The sequence below is a fragment of the Haliaeetus leucocephalus genome, unplaced genomic scaffold (genome assembly GCF_000737465.1).
Source record: "Haliaeetus leucocephalus isolate CR32 unplaced genomic scaffold, Haliaeetus_leucocephalus-4.0 Scaffold351, whole genome shotgun sequence".
Lineage (NCBI taxonomy): Eukaryota > Metazoa > Chordata > Aves > Accipitriformes > Accipitridae > Haliaeetus > Haliaeetus leucocephalus.
Window position 1 is genome coordinate 3159776 of NW_010972787.1, and position 19998 is coordinate 3179773.

The 19998-nt window shown below is 40.4% G+C and overlaps 1 protein-coding gene across 1 annotated transcript in view; it reads left to right on the forward strand.

Annotated features, from left to right (window-relative positions):
* The window catches only part of SGCG (sarcoglycan, gamma (35kDa dystrophin-associated glycoprotein)), a 71232-nt gene extending 53842 nt beyond the window's left edge, over positions 1-17390 (forward strand). Inside the window, exons 6-7 of the mRNA XM_010572649.1 lie at positions 15541-15664; positions 17217-17390. Coding sequence (XP_010570951.1) covers positions 15541-15664; positions 17217-17390 — 298 coding nt within the window. The remainder of the gene's footprint in view (positions 1-15540; positions 15665-17216) is intronic.
* Positions 17391-19998: the final 2608 nt, after the last annotated feature.

Below are 19998 nucleotides of genomic sequence, written 5' to 3' on the forward strand. Positions count from 1 at the left end.
TCTGTGAAAAGGCATAGTTTAGAAGGATCAGATGATACAGGACATCATGTTTATCACCTGTTCAGAAGCTTTTCTGACTCTGCTAATAAGATGTGTTTAAATATCTAAGGCTTGGGTACCACTTCACATCTGGTCTTCTTTTAAGCAGTGATTTTACTTGAAAATATTAATCCTGAAGTGAAAAGACATTTCCAAGCACAATCTCTTTTCTCTGTCTTGGGTTACTAGCTATTTGTGTGCACCCCTATTGCAAAATTTGGTTCATTGCAATTTAGTCTGCAAACTATAGTGCTTCACCTGCAGGGCATATATATCATTTTGTGTATGGACCATAGGACCTTAGGAGATAGACTTACCTCTGCTGATTAGATCATCCTGCCTTCTGTAATTCTGAGTCTGCAGAGGGACTCAGTCCTGTTCTCATGGAAGACGTGTCCCTCCTACCTCAGGAGGAAAACATTTGGTGACCACTGGGAGCAGAGACTCAGGTCTCCTAGTGAGCCCGTTTCCGCACGGATGCGTTGGCGGTCGGAGCTGCTCTCCTGAGCACCTACAACACCTTTCCTGTTTCGGAGGACTGCTGGCCTCTGGAACCAGTGAGGGATAGAGAGGTAGATGATAGATAGATACCTCAGTAACAGGGGGAGAGGAAATCCATGCACTGATGTTAGTGGCCTTTTTGCCAGGTAAGATCTCCCTGAGAACACATGCAGTGTTTCTGCCCACTGCCATAACTGACTTTGACTCAAGCCAGTCAGGTGGCCAATACTCTTCCTAAAGCCTCAGTTTTTCAGCGATGTCACTTAACACATTAAAATCAATAGGAGTTGTTTCTGCTGCTTGTATGGGACAGTCATTTACATATTTTCCATGGCTGCTTACGTCAGTAGTGCAAAGACCAAAGCTCTAATGATTTCTATACCTATACTGTTGAACTGGGTACTTGACAATGTCAGACCGCTCGGTGAGATTGCTAAAATGAACTTGTCATCAGTGATTACAGCATATTCCACCAGAGCGCAAGCTACCGTGAAAACTTCATTAATGATTGTCGCAGTTAGAGACACCTTGCAGATGACCACCTGAAGCTCTATTTGTAAGACTATGATTGTGCTGTCACTGGTCTAAGACGTAATGTTGAGCTGGGTAGAGCATCCTTTACATTATCTTTCACCTACATACCTGTCTGCACATATATCAAGGGCGCTGGGGCGGGGAGGCATGAAACGGGAGTCACCCACCATAAAAGTGTGCATGTGGCAAACACTGGAAGAAGAAAGGGAAGCGTTTCCTGATACCAGTAATTCTTTCAGCTATCACTGCTCACACCACTACTCACGTTCTTTCCCTTCTCCCTCAGCCTGTGTGTGCAGTTGTGATACTTCAGTTGTGAGGAATCTCATGAGAGTGTGGCACATTCAGCCCCTGTACTAATGAATTGCAAGAGGGGAAGGGTATGACCTGCTTGTCAGCAAAGCCGTCTTCACTTGAGTGTTTCTTTTTAGGCAGAGCAAGTGGACACTGTGAACAGCATGTGCTGAAGAATTCCAGTTACTTGAAATCTTTCTACACTCCTGCATATTAAAGAAAAATTTGCTTGATATATATAAAAGAAAGGCATAGCAAATTTCAACCTGGAAGATAATTTTATGAAAATATTCATAATGAAAATGCTAACCAGATTTTTTACAAGTGATGCAAATAGTGTTGTTATATGAGAGTAAAATCTTATAATACAATAAGTTATTTTATGATATCATTAAAGTCATTTGAAAAAGATAGCCATGCTGGAAACATCTGTGATGTGCCAGATTCAATCACATTCAGTGGGGCCTTGGCCGTTTTTAATTACCTGGAGAGTCAGCACATCATAAAATTGAGGTCATCAGAGAGACCTCTTCTGAATTAGCTCTGCTTACCACTCTTTATCACAACTGTCAGTCTTGAGAGAAGCTTCTATTTTAATCATATCTCAGTTCTGATCTTTAGTCTTCATTCCTTCAACAACTCTGCATTGAGTGACAGTGGACAAACGGGCAAAAACACTTTAATATTTAAGATGGATGGAGAACTAGTAAGCAAATAACTACACTATAATAATCACATCTGCTATGTTTTTGAATAGGTTATAAATGTTGTTTTAAATTGCTTTTATAGTCTTTTCAAAGTACCATTAAAACTGGGCACTGTTTTGTTCTCTTTTTTGAGAACATGCAAGTGCATTTGAACATTTCTTTTTATATTGCTTACATAAAATAAGTTCTGTTAACCAAAACATTGGGAACTGGAAACATCTGTTATTCAGATCTGGCTTTGTAATTGTGCTTGTGCACAGAGATCACCCCTAAGCCATAAGCAGTGTTAGTGCCTGCTGTGTTTATGCTGAACAATTCCCGTGAATCCAGAATCTCATAACTGAGCTTTACTGGAATCATCTGTTGTCGCTCATTTCAGATTTAGAACATAAATTTGGAACAAATTTGGAACACAGACTATTTCAAGAAATAAAACTATGATGGGAAATTTTTTATTTAAATTAAAGGAAAGGAAAATATGCTGAAGAACATACCAGCTGACATCTTCAAGAGCAGCAAATAGTCCCAACATTTAAGAATGCCACCCAAAAGGAATGGAGTGCCTCAGGGATCTGCCCTTTATCCTTGATAATTTTTAGCATAAGACAAGCTAAAAAAAAACCCAATAGACTTATTTAAAAATCAACTACACTTCCTGTACATACAGAGTAGGGTTAAAAAAACAAAAACAAACCGAAAACCCTCATCTGTATTTGCCTAATGCTTTGACTGGTCCTAAATGATTTCTTCATTGTTTGTGCATGCGATTCAGCCAATAATTCAGCACACACTTCTGGTTACCACTCAGCTCTTACATATTCAGGCTTCATTCATACAACAGAGTCCAAACCTAGAGGACCTGTTGTGTGCCCAGAATAAGCAGATGCATCTCAGATGCTCATCCAGATTTAGAATTCCCCTCTCTCTGCAAGCAGAAACATTCATTCATTCACTGAAGTGGGAAGGGATCTTCCCACAAACCACCCACACAGACGCATTTTTCAGAGAGACCAATATACCTGGAGCATGGCCCCAGGGGTTTACAACTGCTGGGCAGATAGTTCAGGTGGAATTGATTCAACTCATTTAGACATTTAGAGTGTAGCTATCTACATTGGATCTCATCACCTCTTGGTGGAAGGCAACAGTTACTGTTAGGGCATGTTAAATTTTATCCAAAGAGAGACATCTAAAATAGGTCAGATTAATTATGCCCTAGCAGTGCCTATTTCTCTCTATTCATTTTGCAGGGTGCACAGGGGATCACCTATACTCCTTGCTATAGGCAACTACTTTTTTTTTTTTTTTAGAGGAGTTGCACACTTATTGACTATGCCATATTTGGTTAAGCTCCAAAGAAACGAAAATTCATTGCAAGAAACAAGGCCATGCACTGTGCTGGGAAATGTTCAAATCCCAGAGTAAAGCTTTTCCACTTGTAACCCTATATTCCATAAATTCATCTAAATTGTTAATCATAGTTTATAGGATTGGCAAATGCTGCCAGTTACTGGCTCTTGTTTGATATCAGGCAAGAGGTAGAGTCCTTCCAAGCTAATAATTAGCTTGGAGGCCCTGGCCATGCTAGAACTTTATCTTTTCAGGAAAGTCGTGACACCATCATATTTACCTAAAAGTGTCTTTTCTTTCTAAGTTGGTAAAAATCCGTAGCTGTCTTATACTTACTAAAGACTTCAGAATACAGTCTTAATGTTTTCATTGCTATCAATTTGCTGAATCTCTTCTTTCTTCAAAACCTTCTGCTTATGTTCTGCATGAAATTAAATTCTTTTTTATACTAATCTTAATAATTGTGCGTCAGCCTCCCGTGTTTGTATTTACATGTATATTTATTGTCTTCTACGGTTGTTCCATTGACTCCAGCAATTCTTGCTCCTGTACTGCTCTGTACCACTCCAATGTCTTCCTGTAATTTACTTCTTTCTTAAAGCTTATAAATCTAAAAATTTGTATCAGGGAACAGCACAATCTCTCTTTTCTTTTAATCTTGGATCATCAGATTGCCCATAGCCTGAAGCACAAGAGAGGATAAAAACCTTATATTGTTTGTGCTTTCCTTTCATGGAGTTCTTAACAAAGAAGTCATTAGAGGAACACAATCCAGTTTGGTTTCTTGGGTCCTTCAGCTCTGCTGTTGCAATACTTAAAATTTAGGCACCCTGATTCAGTAGTAGAGCAAATAGCAGACTTGACTGCATATCCAAGCTGTTTGAGTTACAAGATTGTAATAAGTCCATGGATAAAATCATTTAAATATAGGATTAAGCATGGAGAAATGGATAAATTTATCTATGGAAAACTTAATTTATCCATAGAATCTGATTAATTATGATTTTATTTCTATCCAGTGATTGTCTAATGTAAAACACACACAGTGTCTAAGAATCCATTGCTGCAGCAGCTCAAGATTCTATAAGGTCATTATAAGATTGTTTTAGCTTTTGAAAATGCATGCCCTATAGGTAAGCTATGCTTAGTTGAGCCTAGTGAGTATTCGTGATCTGACTTCTTGGTTTCTCCATTCCACCACCAAGTGGCTCTTTGTTAAATATTGACTCCATTGGTATCAATGGGATTTTACCATTTCACTGTGGCTCCCCTTCATTCCAGCCAAGCACAATAAGCCCAGCTGTCTCATGTATGATGACAGCTCCTTCCAAAGAGCTGGCAGAAAGGGAAATATGAAAGTGGTTCACTGGTCTTTTTTTCCCCTCCAGAGTAATGGTCGAGTAATGAAGTGCTCCTCATCCTTACCAACACAGACATCTGGGAGGGGAATCTAAGAAACTTTGTGCTGTCCAGAAAATCTAGCTATAAAAGTAACATTGGCTTTTTAAAAGATATTTCCTTGATCATACAGAATCCGTTACAGATTTGAGATTGAGCTATTTTTAAGCTCAATAACCATGCATTATTAACGCTTTACACCTTGTTGATATCAAACAAAAATAATTGACTTAATCTTATTTTTATTTTCCAAAAGGAATTATTTTTTTAAAAGAAAGAATCCTGCAGCAAAATTATACATGCCATACAAAAGTCCTGTACTGCTATTAGTAGCCTTCTTGTAACAACTGCTAGTGCTTCACACATTAGGACTATCAGTATATGTATGTATGTAAATGTCAGGAACGTTATTGTCCCAAGAAAGAAGGCTACCAGGAAAGCAGTGCCTACTACATCCTTGCGTAATTATTTCAGAGTAGCTCTGCTGTTATTGAAGTATTTGGGATGTTTTGGTGCATTACGATGTGCATTTGTGTCTATTTTTTAGAGGTCAGAGATGTTACAAACTGCCAGCAAAGCCCAGCACATTTTGAGACTTTCCCAAGTGGTTGGAGACAAAATGATAGACCTTCCAAAATGACATTTTCATTAATGCATTTAAGCAATAAGCAGAAGAAAGTCAAGAAAAAAGTGACTTCTAAAACCAAATTACAACAAATTGCTCCATTATTTTTTAGTCTCTAAATTGCAACATAGTGCCACTGAAGATTTAAAAAAAAACAAACTTCAAAATTACTAGAAAAATGAGGTGCTTTATGTACAGCTGCTTCATTCCAGCCAAATCATTTTTCTTTAATGCAGTTCCTAAGTGTGTATACTTGCCTCTGAACAGACACCCTCATAGTCTGTTTCTCTGAATTCAGTTGTACCCTATTTATTTTCTTGTGATATTATCAGACAACTTTTCTGTATTTTCACAAGATGCTGGTGATCATCTTTTTCTATTACTGGCAAAAAACTTTTTTTTGGAGAGGTATTAGCCTTGGCGTACTTAAGTTGAAAGTACAGTTCAAAACTAAGCTGTATCTTGTGCTACTATAAGTTTTCCTGTAAATTTGTCTGCAATGAAATAGCCAGATGCACTTGGAAGAAACTGCAAAAAAGTTTTCATTTTAAAAAATTGTTATTTAATTTTGATTCATTAAAAACATAGTGGTTTGCATATGACATTTTATTGTGGCATAAATAATAGATTAACTTGGGATTCAGTGTAAGGGAGCTGTAGACATTGACATTAGTCTTACTGAAACAGAATATGTGTTCTAATGAAGGCAACTCCCAGGAGCAATGACCCTTGGAAAATGGCTTCTTTGAACTAAGCTACAAAAATTGGGATGATGTAATATAACCATTGACCAACTAATGGACTTGACGGGGGAAATGGATGCTGTATATCAGTCAAATTTTTTTCATTATAGTTAATTTAGTTTAACTCAGTGAAACTCAGACTTAGAGTAGCAAAGTGAATGGAACAAATATGGAAGACAGCATCATCCAGGTAGGGAGCAATTATCACACCTTTAATTGAAGAAATTCAATATGTGTGATGCAAAATGGGGCATTTTAGAAAGAAAAATCAGTCAGCATTTGAAAGATTTACAGTAGTTATGTCAAATCAGAATTTTATGCCAAGGCTTGACTAAGTAACTGCTGTTTCCATTACTGTGCAGAAACTGATCAGGGAAGAAGATTTAATGAGTCATTAGTATTTTGTATTTTTTGACATTCAGTAAGAGCTATCAGAGTTTACTGTTGAATACTAATACTTCCACGTCCTTAAGATATACTCAGTTGTTGGAACATGCTGTGAAACTCATCTTTCCTGTTTGCAAGAAAATGTAATTTTAGGAGTTATTCCAAATAAAATAATTTTACAAAACAAAACAGAAATGAGGCATATACCGAGACTGAGATCTCAGTCCTGTTGTTTTGTCCTCCTTTGCCTTTGGACCTACTGGCAAACAACCAAAAGCCACAAGGCAGAACACCAAGATCCATAGCTTTGGGTAATCACATTCTTCTTGCTGCATCCTGATCACCCTCCCCACTTGCCTGACCTCAAAACAGCAAGCTGCTGGGAGAGAAGTGAATATGGGTGGGAATTGGCAGCCAGTATTAGTGCGTGCCTGCTGCTCGCTATCCACCTCTACAACTCCAGCTTAGTTTTGCTCAGCTCATGTCAACAGGAATCCAGCTTCTGCATAGAGAATGTGGTTTGGAATTCTATATATTGGATCATAAATAAATGCTGACTATCTTTTTCCTGTGTAACTAGTGCATGCTCTGTCTATGGTGTACTCTCTTACAATGTCTAGCTGCATTGCCAGTGAATTAGACTGCTTTCAGACTAATCAAAAAGCCAGTATACTCCTATTGCCTCTTAAAGGTTAACATGAATTCAAAAAGCAGGGCTGAAAGCGGACACCTACAGAGAACCAAGGCCGATTAAGCCCACAAAATCCTCTAGGTTGCTTTTTTGACTTTCAAAACATCAGTTCCTTGACAGGTTAAAGATTCTCCTTTTCTCCCTTTTTTCCCTCACTTTTTTTTCCTTCATTTCTTACCTTTTCTGTTCTTCCTCTGCTCCATGACCTCTAGTCACTGCTTAATTCAATTTCTGTTCACCTTTCACCTTTCCAAAGTCAGACTTGAACTCAAAGGCAGGCATTCATGGGAAGACTCCTTTCTCCATGCCAGAGGCATATGAGGGTTTCTTCCTTATTTAACAATGTGAAAAAGTAGTTTTGTTTACGTGCCAACAGCATCTGATGCTCTATGCCCTATTTTCACAGCCTGTCTGCTGTGCAACCTCAGTGTTTCTGCATCTTTATAGACTTTAATAAGACCTGTAACCATTGCTCTAGCTCTTCTTGTTTCTCTCAAGAAAAGAAACCTGAACATACATAAGTTTATGGGACCTGATGAGATGCATGCCAGAGTCCCGAAGGAATTGGCTGATGGAGTTGCCAAGCCACTCTCCATGATATTTGAAAACTCATGGCAGTCAGGTGAAGTCCCCAGTGACTGGAAAAGGGGAAACATTGCACCCGTTTTTAAAAAGGGTAGTAAGGGGAACCTTGGGAACCACCAACCTGTCAGCCTCACCTCTGGTGCCTGGCAAGATCACGGAACAGATCCACCTAGAAGCTATCTATGCTAAGGCACATGGAGGACGGGGAGGTGATTCAAGACAGCCAGCATGGCTTCACCAAGGGCAAGTCCTGCCTGATCAACCTAGTGGCCTTCTATGATGGAGTGACTACATCAGTAGACAAGGGAAGAGCTATGGATGTCATCAATCTGGACTTCTGTAAGGCCTTTGACAGGGTCCCCCACAACATCCTTCTCTCTAAATTGGAGAGATAGGGATTTGCTTGGTGGAGTGTTTGGTGGATGAGGAATTGGTTGGCTGGTCACATCCAGAGGGTAGTGGTCAATGGCTCAATGTCCAGATGGAGATCAGTGACAAGTGGTGTCCCTCAGGGGTCCATATTGGGACCAGTGCTGTTTAGTATCATCATCAGTGACATAGTGGGATCGAGTGCACCCTCAGCAAGTTTGCAGTTGACACCAAGCTGAGTGGTGCGGCTGACATGCCTGAGGGACAGGACGCCATCCAGAGGGACCTGGACAAGCTTGAGAAGTGGGCCCATGTGAACCTCATGAGGTTCAACAAGGCCAAGTGCAAGGTCCTGCACATGGGTCAGGGCAACCCCTGGTATCAATACTGGCTGGGGGATGAAGGGATTGAGAGCATCCCTGCCGAGAAGGACTTGGGGTACTGGTGGATGAAGAGCTGCACATGAGCCAGCAATGTGTACTCGGAGCCCAGAAAGCCAACTGTTCCCTGGGCTGCATCAAAAGCAGCGTGGACGGCAGGTTGAGGGAGGGGATTCTGCCCTTCTACTCCACTCTGGTGAGACCCCATCTGCAGTACTGCGTCCAGCTCTGGGGTCCTCAGTACAAGAAAGACATGGACCTGGTGGAGCAGGTCCAGAGGAGGGCCCTGAAAATGATCAGACGGATGGAACACCTCCCCTGTGAGGAAAGGCTGAGAGAGTTGGGGTTGTCCAGCCTGGAGAAGAGAAGGCTCCAGGGAGACCTTTTTGCAGCCTTTCAGTACTTAAAGGGGGCTTATAAGGAAGATGGGGACAAACTTTTTAGCAGGGCCTGTTGTGATAGAACAAGGAGTAGTGGTTTTAAACTGAAAGAGGGTAGACTTAGACTAGACATAAGGGAGAAATCTGTTTAGGATGAGGGTGGTGAAACACTGGCACAGGTTGCCCAGAGAGGTGGTAGATGCTCCATCCCTGGCAACATTCAAGGTCAGGTTGGACAGGGCTCTGAGCAACCTGATCTAGTTGAAGATGTCCCTGCTCATTGCAGGGGGGTTGGACTAGATGATCTTTAAAGGTCCCTTCCCACCCAAACCAATCTGTGATTCTATGAAAGTAAAGTAGGAATGAAAAGTTATATATTCATAATCTCAGAAAAAGATGAGCTTAGCCTTGGAAGTACACATGCACAGGCAGAGTTGCACGGTGCTTTCACAGGAACGCAGGCTTGCAGGATCAGATCTTCAGTGCCATAACTGGCAACCTTATTGTACTCAATCTATTGGCTTTATTTGGCCTTGGAACAGTTTAGTCAAAGCACTTCACTTTTTTGAAAATGTTTTCTAACTCTGAGAAGTCATGAAGATTGCTTGCTTACTGAGAGGTGGGTCTAACAGCTCTGTACTCAGAGAAGAAAAGACATCCTTATGAGGTCATCAGGTTTGATTTTAGCATCTTCATGGAAGTTCAAGGGAAACAACAATATGCAAATACACACCAGTGGAGCAAGTATCATTATTCTAGCTCTTCTGAGTTACATTTTATATAGCTCCTCTTTTTTCTTCATATTCTTCAGTCTTTTCTCTAATACTGTATTTCCCATGCATGCTCCTGTATCAATGCCTAGGAACAAGTGTGAAAGAGCATCTTCAGTCTTACAAAGACTAAATGGCAGAAAGAAAGGGGCATGGGATCTTTCACTGTCTTCTGCCCCCTCATATGACTTTCTTTGTAAATCAAACCTTAATATATATATTATTTATTTGGGCCTTTTGCATGGATCCTTTTATTTTAATTGTACTAAAGCACTATGAGAGGAAGACTGAGCATATTAGAGAAGTGGAAGTGATGGATTAGTATATTTTATGAACTCTCATGAAAATCAATATCAGAAAGCTTTGTGAAAAATTCCTAATGAAAAGTCATTATGAACTAGCCAGCATTTAGGTTCTGCCTGGACCCACCTCAGTTCTTTCAGTGTTTAAAAGGGCTTCACAAAAAAAACCCACCATACAGGTGAACACCAGACCAATATCTGATCAATGATCTAAACAAACATATTGCTGTGAAATAATCTGATGTAAAATAAAATAAATCAAGTCCAGTATATTTGACATTTTATTTTTTCCTGTGTAAAGGGGCCTTTTTTTTAATTAAAGCTGAGTCAGGGCTAAAATACATAGGTGTTTCCCTTTTACTGATACAAGAACATATTTAACTCAAATATTGACTACACTATACACCACCAAATTCTTTACCATACCTTTAACACTTTAGTGCCAGGTTTACATTTCATAAAATCTTCTCTGTATGGTAAAATTCATCAGGCTATATTAACCAAAAAGCCAGGGAGGGGGGCGGAGGTTAGCTGTATGTATGTATGTATGGGCGCACCAGTTATTGGGTGCACCTCAATTTTAGAGGTAGTGTCCACTTAACTGTCCAGGCCACTTACAGTAACCCTGGTCTTCCTCAGGTAGGTGCTGGGAGGAATGCCTACATGTGGGGAACTTTTATCTGAAGTCATACCGAGGAATTCTGTCCCCACTGAATTCAGGAGAGATGCTGACTCATAGGATGGAAAGGACAAAAAGTGGCCAGAAGGAAGGAATAAACTATTACCCAAATTCACAGGAGCAAGCTGGTTCCTCTGTCCTGCTCTAAGAGTCAAGCAACCGCACATTGCGGTAGGAAACTTGGGCTCCAGAAGACTGTGGTACTCTTTCTGCAGTACTAAAACCAGCTTTCTAATGCATTGTGGTACTTTGTAAGATCAGCAAGGTATCCTTCCGTCTCCTGCCAGAACAGGTTGAAAGAAGAGATCGATACTCCTGTGGCATGCACAGGCAATATCAGCTGCTTGTTTACCACAACTGCAGCAAGCTGTCACTCCCTTCACATCCTCCCTGAACAGCCAGCTGAGCAATTTCTGGTGATTGGGTATCTCCATGACTTAGCAACATGCTTATAGGAAAAGGTGGGAATCTCCAAGCCTGTAGGTTGTTGGGATGGTTTCAGATCCAGAGCTTGGATGCTGTCCAGGTTCCCTCAGAAAACATTCACAGAGTCCTTCATGAATTATTCTGCACAACTCAGCACCAAATTTCCTTGGCAGCCAGCCAAGACAGTATAGTCAGCTCCTGGAACTATCTTACCAACAAGTAAGAAGACAGCAATAAAAATATTATCCTCCTTGTAATCGGTTGCTTTAGTTGCAATGGACTACTGGAGGACCAATAACCAGCAGTTGACAGAGCTGTGAAATACTAGCAGGGACCGCCCTTTCCTGCCTTTCAGTAGCTGACATGGTGCAGTTTCCCTGTGCTTTGCCAACAGAATTCCAGGTGGCTGCAGGGATAGTGGTGAAGGAGAACAAGGGAATACCTACTCTGCAAGGGGGCCTAGGTATGGTTTCCATTGCCTCACATTCTGTGGATATGTCTATGTGAGTGTCTTAATTCAAATTAGGAACATGCTTTTGAGGGAAATCTCCCAACTGCCTGAGCTCCCCACATCTTGGTTCTCATTGTGGAACTCCTTGGGGTACATGAACAGGATGACATTTGTATTAAATTAACCTGAAAGCTGTGCTTTCGTGGAGAACACCTAATGTGCTCCAGCCTTTCTAGGCGTCCAGTCTTCAGGGTCAAGCAACAGCTAGTCCAGAGTACTCCTCAGGACACATGTAATGGGGGTGTCGTCCTTGGCATCAAATGTTGTGCCGTCCCAATCAGTTCCTCTTGCACCACACCACTTGCTAATAGACCTCTGGCAGCTACTACCACGGTACCTAGAAGCTACTCGTAAGTACAGAATCCATCTTCCCAAATGGGATACAGGCTGTGACAGATGTCTCATTTAGGACAGCACGTTACATAGATTAATTCCTCCTGATGATAAAGATCCTCACTCCATTCTGTTAAATGTAATTTATATGCCTGTAATTTAAAAAAAAAAAAAAGATAAAGTGACTGGTAACAATATATTCCTTCATCATTCTACTACCTGAATTCAAACAAACACTGTAAAATGACCAAAAACTCTAAGACAATCCATTTCTGTCCTCTCAGTCTCCAGGCACCCTCCAGCATTTGCAAGCAAACCAAATTCTTGTTTTGCCAAGACTTTTGAGGGATGCATGTCAGTGTTTTGCTTGGCTCAGCCTACTCTCTTCCTCCTTTTATTGCCTGGGCAATAAATATTGAAACATTCTTATCAGCCACTATCTGCACACAGTCATCTATCTTCTGACTGACCCAAATCATTTGCAGTGCAGAGCAACTTCATCCCATCATGTGTTTTAAGTAGATCCACTGGTCACTGATTTAAAGAAAAGCTCATTTTGCTTTGTAAATGTCTATTTAAAACACCACCAGTGTTGATAATTGCAGTGCTCCATTCATATCTTTCTGAGACACCCTGAGTTCATGCAAGTATCTCCATCACTCAGGTCTTCTGCTAGGGCAGTTCTGTGGTCCCCAGACCCTTAAGCATACAGGAGAAGTCCAAACCTGCCCACCAGTGACAAACTAGAAATGCCTCAGGGCCAGGACCACTGAAGAATTTTAGGTGACTTCAAGGTCAATGTCTACAGGGCTGAGGAAGTCAAGTGTCTTCAAGACCAAGTGGGGACTGAGAAGGGACATTCAAAGTCAAGGTTCAACTCTGTCCCATCATTTCTACACTAGGTGCCTGATTCCCTTTTAGTACATCTGGATTTGAGACATTGAACCTTTGAATGCTGTATGAAGAAATACATCATTAGTGTTACAGAATGTTGTCTTTGCTAAAATCTCACACATAATAGTTCCAGAAGGCTTTAGAATGACTGCAGTTTCCATTGCCAGGAAACTCCCATGACTTAATTAGGTAAATCCACCCTTAGTTCATCTAGAAATAGGACCTGTATAAACAACAGAAATTTAGGATTGTGATTAATATAGCAAATGTAATTCTGCCATGTAATTTAAATTATATGTAAGTCATATCACAAATCTGTAAATGCTTCCGAAGTCTGTAGGCTTCTCACCAGCATTAATTTTGGTAGAAAGTAAGAAATATTTCTCCAGTGTTAGATTGCTTTTCAAACTCCAGGTCTGATATGCTCTTCAAAAATCTGTCCCAGTCTGCCTTGTAATATTCAGTAGAGCTTAAAAATAAAAATTTATGCCTACATATAGATTACTCAGGTGAAATACTTTACAAAAAAAGCATGAGCTATTTCAATGTTTATAGCTTTTTGCCAAAACAAACTATGGCAACAGTTATATTCAACTACCTCGACACTAACTTATGAAAATATATTAAGTTTTAAATATTGGAAATACAAACTTTGATTAATTTTTCATTATATAATGCATACAAATGTGCATCAAAAAATATTCCCATGAAGCAGACCTCCCATGTAAATCACTCAGGGAAAAACTGATTTCCCATTTCATAAAAGTGTAAATCTAAGGATCTAAAGCAAAAAGTCATATAAAAGTTGTTAAATCACAAACACCGTTTAATAAAGATGACTAATGCTATATTAGATGTCTGATGCAGAACAGACTCATACTTGTGCCCTTGTACTCAGCATGATCATGACAGTAGTTCGTGCCAACTCAGAGTTGTGGGATAAGGCATCAAACTATTTTATGGATATGGTCCCAATATGGAACCATGATGCAGTTATTCATAGTTAGGAATTTAAATTATCAATCTGGAGTTTAAACTAATTCAAGGTGACTAACCCAGGAGATGTCAGGGAGAGGCAGATCATAGAAACATAGAGTCATAGAATGGATTGGGTTGGAAGGCACCTTTGAAGATCAAAGATAGAATCTTCTGCTACCTCTGGCCAGCAGCGATAAGCCAATATTGCCTGAGTTATTTTCACATTTGGAGATAAAAAATGAAGTTTCAGTGACTGTGCTTGACTGTGCTCAGATATCATGGGTTTAGGTTTTAAGATAGCAGCTAGATTTAGCTTCTTCAGAATTCTAAGATACAACTGAAGTTTCTCACAAGCACAAACTGACTTCTTTTAAATTCTAGTTTTAATGAAGTAACTGCAAAAGAAGGAAGAACTGAAGCAGTCTGAGTAAATGAAACCCATCAGACAGCTACATCAGGACTGTGTGTAAAATAATTTCATTCCTTTAGCATGTGATTGGGAGTCAGCATTTAGACTCACTACCTGACACATACCTAGTAAAGGACCTGCTGGGGCACAGTCCTCTGCTCATCCAGATCAGCAGCTGTTGAGCACACATGGAGCCAACACAGCATCTGCAGGGACACATGTCTGAGTTCTGCATTATGGATGAAGCCCGTATTGTTTTATATATGTCAGGGAACATACAGAATAGAAAAGGTAACACGGATATAAAGTAAACCGGGACCGCCAGTTGATTCATTTTCTCTAGCCTTAATATTAATCTGTTTAATGTTGGCTGATAGTGTAAAATTCAGGCTGGTGTCATCGGGAAGGGTGAGCCAATATTCAGGAACAAAACCCAGTAGGTATCAACTCTGATCCTGCGGTGTTTCCAGTGCCTCCAGATGAAGCAGTTCTAGGTAATGGTCACAAGAAGCAATATAATCACTAGCTTGTTGCTGAGCTTGGGCTTTTTCTTTCCTTCTCATGATTTTTAATTAGTACTTCTATCCCTGCTACTTATCATGGAAATTATACCAAAATTCTGAAGAAACAAAGCCTTATCTCTTTGGAAGCTAAAAATCATTAATCCTGCACAGCTGACCCGATGAGGTGATTACTCAGCTAATACAGTACCTTCCTGCCACCTTGTGGCATTGTAGAGTTTGCAACTTTCTGTTATATTGCATAATTTTTATTTCAAACGAAGTTACTGTTTCTCTAAATTTAAACAACACACACACACACTCTGAGTGAAATCTTGGTCCAACTAATGGCAGTGTCAAAACTCTTGTTGATTAAAAAACTTTCAGACTGCACTAATTGTGTTAATTTCAGTATCTTATGTCAAAAAAGAAAATAAATTCAAATACAAGAATGTGAAAATGGGTTTCAGTTTTAAAGTATAGATTACCCTTATACTGAAATAATCTGAAGTTATCTCTGAAATAATACCTTGTGTTTGTATTATGAATTCATCTATATTTTTCATTTGGGATGCTTTGGTGTTTTTAAATAGCTACCTCCTTTTTCAAGTCTGCCTGAAGAAAAAAGAAGCTGCATCTTTTATATGACTTCAGGCAAGATCCTTCAAGTGCTTGCTCAAAGTTTACTTATTTTTCAAAAACAAAGGAACATATGAGAATGTGCTACTTCTCAGATTTCCTGCTCCTGCTTTTAGGCTGGAATCACCAACTCGATCTCTGAGCATGGATGCACCACGAGGAATTAATATCAAAGCGCAAGCTGGCAATATTGAAGCTCTTTCCCAGATGGATATCAAACTACACAGCAGTGATGGTGTGGTGAGTACAAGCTCTTCTCTTTCCATAACTATGGTTGATCTTGCCATCTGAATATAACTAATAACTTAAAATCTTTTTTCAAGTTCTGTTAATTTAATTCCTCAGATTTTAGGAGACAGGATATTAAAATTAATGGTGCCAATAACAAGACTTTTATTTATGGGTCAGATTAGATAATACTACCAATTGACATAATGTTGTATTAGCTTAGAGAAACACTTTCTAATAAAACTCCGATAGCGGTCAGGTCCCCACTAGCACAGTGATCCCCAGGCACCCCAGTAAGGTCCTTGGCCCAGAGGTAGACACTCAGCCCCAGAGTTGCTAAATTAAGGACTGAAGCTCTGCAGACATCGTTAAGACCTGCTCCGTCAGCATCAGCACGCAACATGCAGCAGCCTATTTATCCCCTCTGTGAGGCTGTACAGTGCCAGTTCATCCACAGAGGAACTCCAGACCAACCAGTGTGTCCATCCTTAACCAGCTGGCACACATGCGAGGCTTCAGGACTCGTGCCAGGACAGACCTGGGTCCAGCGGTAGCAGCATCACCCATGCTCCGATATTCAGGGTATGGGCAGGGGCCCTGTGACTTACTGTAGAATCACAGAATCATAAAATGGTTTGGGTTGGAAGGGACCAACCCCGCCTGCCACTAGACCAGGTTGCTCAAAGCCCCATCCAACCTGGCCTTGAACACTGCCAGGGATGGGGCATCCACCACCTCTCTGGGCAACCTGTTCCAGTGCCTCACCACCCTCATCATAAAAAAATGTCTTCCTTATGTCCAATCTAAATCTACCCTCTTTCAGTTTCAAGCCATTACCCCTTGTCCTATCACTACATGCCCTTGTAAAAAGTCCCTCTCAGGCCTCCTTGTAGGCCCCCATTAGGTACCAGAAGGCTGCTGTAAGGTCTCCCTGGAGCCTTCTCTTCTCCAGGCTGAGCAACCCCAACTCTCTCAGCCTGTCCTCACAGGAGAGGTGTTCCATCCCTCTGACCATTTTCAGGGCTCTCCTCTGGACCTGCTCCAACAGGTCCATGTCTTTCCTGTACTGAGGACCCCAGAGCTGGATGCAGTACTGCAGGTGGGGTCTCACCAGAGCGGAGCAGAGGGGCAGAATCACCTTCGACCTGCCATCCACGCTGCTTTTGATGCAGCCCAGGGTACGGTTGGCTTTCTGGGCTGTGAGCACACGTTGCTGGCTCATATTCAGTTTTTCACCGACAAATACCTCCAAGTCCTTCTCTGCAGGGCTGCTCTCAATCCACTCATCGCCCAGCCTGTATCCGTGTTTGGGATTGCAGGACCCTGCACTTGCCCTTGTTGAACCCCACAAGTTCTCTGCTGAGCAACAGTATGGGCACCAGCTTTTCTCTCTCCCATGTTCCAGTGTCTGTCAAGAACCTAGGTCTCAGAGCAGCTTGTATATAACAAGTCTGTGTGGAAGGCTATTCTTAAACCACTGCCTAGACAGAGTCAAGTTGTTTTATGGCACACTGTTGCAATATTGTCTCTAATAAGCCCATTTGTCCTGCTTTCTCCCGTGCAGCTTTTGCTCGATGCTGAAACTGTGCGACTGCCCAAACTGCCTGAGGGTACAAGAGGTGGATCCGGTATTTCTCAGGGGCTCTATGAAATCTGCGTGTGTCCAGACGGAAAGCTCTACTTGTCAGTGGCCGGCGTAGGCTCCACTTGCCAAGAATACAGCCGTGTCTGCCAGTGAGGCACCAGAAAAGGCTGCACACCCCCTTGCTAGTCTGAGTTTTATATTATTGCTAAAGAGCATCACCGAAAGCAGAATTTTCAGAATTTTAAAAACAAAGTACTTCAGTTTAGAAAACAAATCTGTATCTACAACTCTGGACTACAGGGTGAAAGGGGAAGAAGAGCACAAAAGACATTTCAACTTCAGAAGAATAACTTGAATAAAATTATATGTTCTGTCAGTAACACCTGGAAAACAGCCTTACAGAAAGCATAAAAAAAAAAATAAAAGGAGTATGTTTCCTTGCTGAACTATTATTCAGTCAGATGATTATGTCATTGTTAATACTTTTGAGCTCCGTGTTTTTTTTCTCTCACTACATGTAAACACTGCATTAGTGGGTGAAATTAAATTGAGGGAACTACTTGAACTATTTGCTAAAACAAAGCATTATTTGGGGAATTCAGAAAGTGCCAGCAAATGGTCTATGCAATTTTGTTCTTGCAATAACACAAGATATGAAAAATGTAGTATTTGTATAAGTTCTGTGTAAAAGTTGTTAATTTGCTAATAGCTTTCTATTTTAATTTGGCAACATATATGCTGATTTGCTTATTACTGAGATTAATATAAAAATAACTAATACAAAAAGCTCCAGGAGTCATTTATACCTCCCTGTGTCTCAAATCTGTTCACTATACAACAGAGAAATATGTTAGTATATTTTATAATAGTAATAGTTTGTTGTACTGCCTGTACTGTCATACTTGTTTAAACCCTTTTATATTTTAGGACATGCTAATTCAACAAGGCAATTTGCTCTGCCAGCTGGACTAGTAAAAAGAAAAAAATATGTGGCTCCAGATTGTCTGACACAAGGAACTGTTTGGGCGGTGAGGAAAAAAAATCCTTTTTTGCAGCCCACAGGATTCAATTAAGAGGACTATTTCATTTCCATCTGCAGCTGTTGACTGATATTTCTGATCCTGTCAGAGTGGGACTCCATCACAAACAGAGAGAGTAAAACTACTCTTTTATTATTTTTTACATTAGGACTTTGGATACAAAATAAATGCTCACCAGAGTTGACAAACCATTTATTGACCTTGTAGAGAAATACAACTGCAGACCCATTCCCCTGTACAGTGTTGCACTGAACACAAATAAATTGTTTGCACACCTCTGGGTAGCAGGATTTGTATTTAATAGACTGTTGTTTAAACCTCATGGGTTTTTAACTCCTTTAATGCTGTTTTGTATATACATGATGATATTACTACCCAGGTAAGAGCTGCTATCACATAGTGCCTTGGTGTCTATTTACAGAAAGATTTTAACCCATAATTGTTATTAAACCACAGACTGTCCATCCTTTACAGAAAAGAATCGTCATCCTTAAAGCAGGAGAATCAGAACAAAAGCATTACTAAGACTGTACTGTTTTTTTAAACTTGCTACTTCAGCCCTGGTGGACAAGCGAAGAAACCCAATGCTCGGTTAGGATCCCAGATACCTGAGTTGAGAAGCAGCCCCCAGTTAACAGTATCCACTATTATTGTGGTAAGGCCCTGGGTAGTCCCTGCCTCAAGGGCTGTCTTTGTAATTTATCCGAGTCTAATATACTATACCGAAATTGTCCTTCATTAGCAGGGTGGAGCCCTCAGCAATTAATGCAAACTAGAACTTCAATAGGAAAAGTAGGAGACATGCTTAAGCTGAGTTTTTGGGTCCCTGCAGGCAAAGGAGGAAAGTGAATCAAGGTCTCCCATGTTATTTGGAGAGTGGTCTGACTGCTAGCCTATTCCCTAAGGGAGAAGTAGGAAGCCACATATCTTCTGTTTCTGAAATTCCCTTTTCCTGGGCTATAGACATCTACCTTCAGGAGTGAGTCCAGGGCTGTTGGCCCTGAAGAGAGGAATATATATCTCTACTCTACAACTATATGTCTCAGCTATCTCTCTCTCTACAACTAAGTGCTCAGCTGAGGAAGAGTTTAACAGAAACCTGTCTTCAGCATTCCTTTAAAGTCAGTTTAGGTGGTTCCAGCTCCATGTGCAAGCTTTTGCAAACCAAATTATGAACAGACTTAGCTTATTCATCAGACAGATAGAAAGTACGCGTATTAAAATAAAGGACAGGAAATTCCATTGTATGTGTCAGATAACTAAAAACTGCTGCTATAACTTGGAGGGCTGTAATGTCTACAGTCTTTTATAGATGTAGTATAACAGCAAAACCAGGACTTCAGTACTTGGAGAATTCAGCCACTATCTAGTTTCAAAGGCATTTGAATTGTCATCATATCAATGTTTCTGACATCAAGGAACCTAATGCCCACTTCCATGTGGTACCAAACTACTCATTCACCTAATCTAATCTAATCCCTAAATGTTAGCCAGATACTGTAAGTAAGTGTATTATTAGTTACAATCTGCCTATTCTGCTGGCAATGGAAACATAGCATTTTAAGTTATGCATTGTAAGCTTTTGTTTTGGAGGCACATTTTCAAATGTGAGTTGCCAGTTTATACAGAGCAAGGGGTTGAATGCAGGCTTTCCATGCATCACAGAAGTAACCTAACCCCTACAACTACTGGGTATTTGGAAGCCATTGCTGCTCTAACTT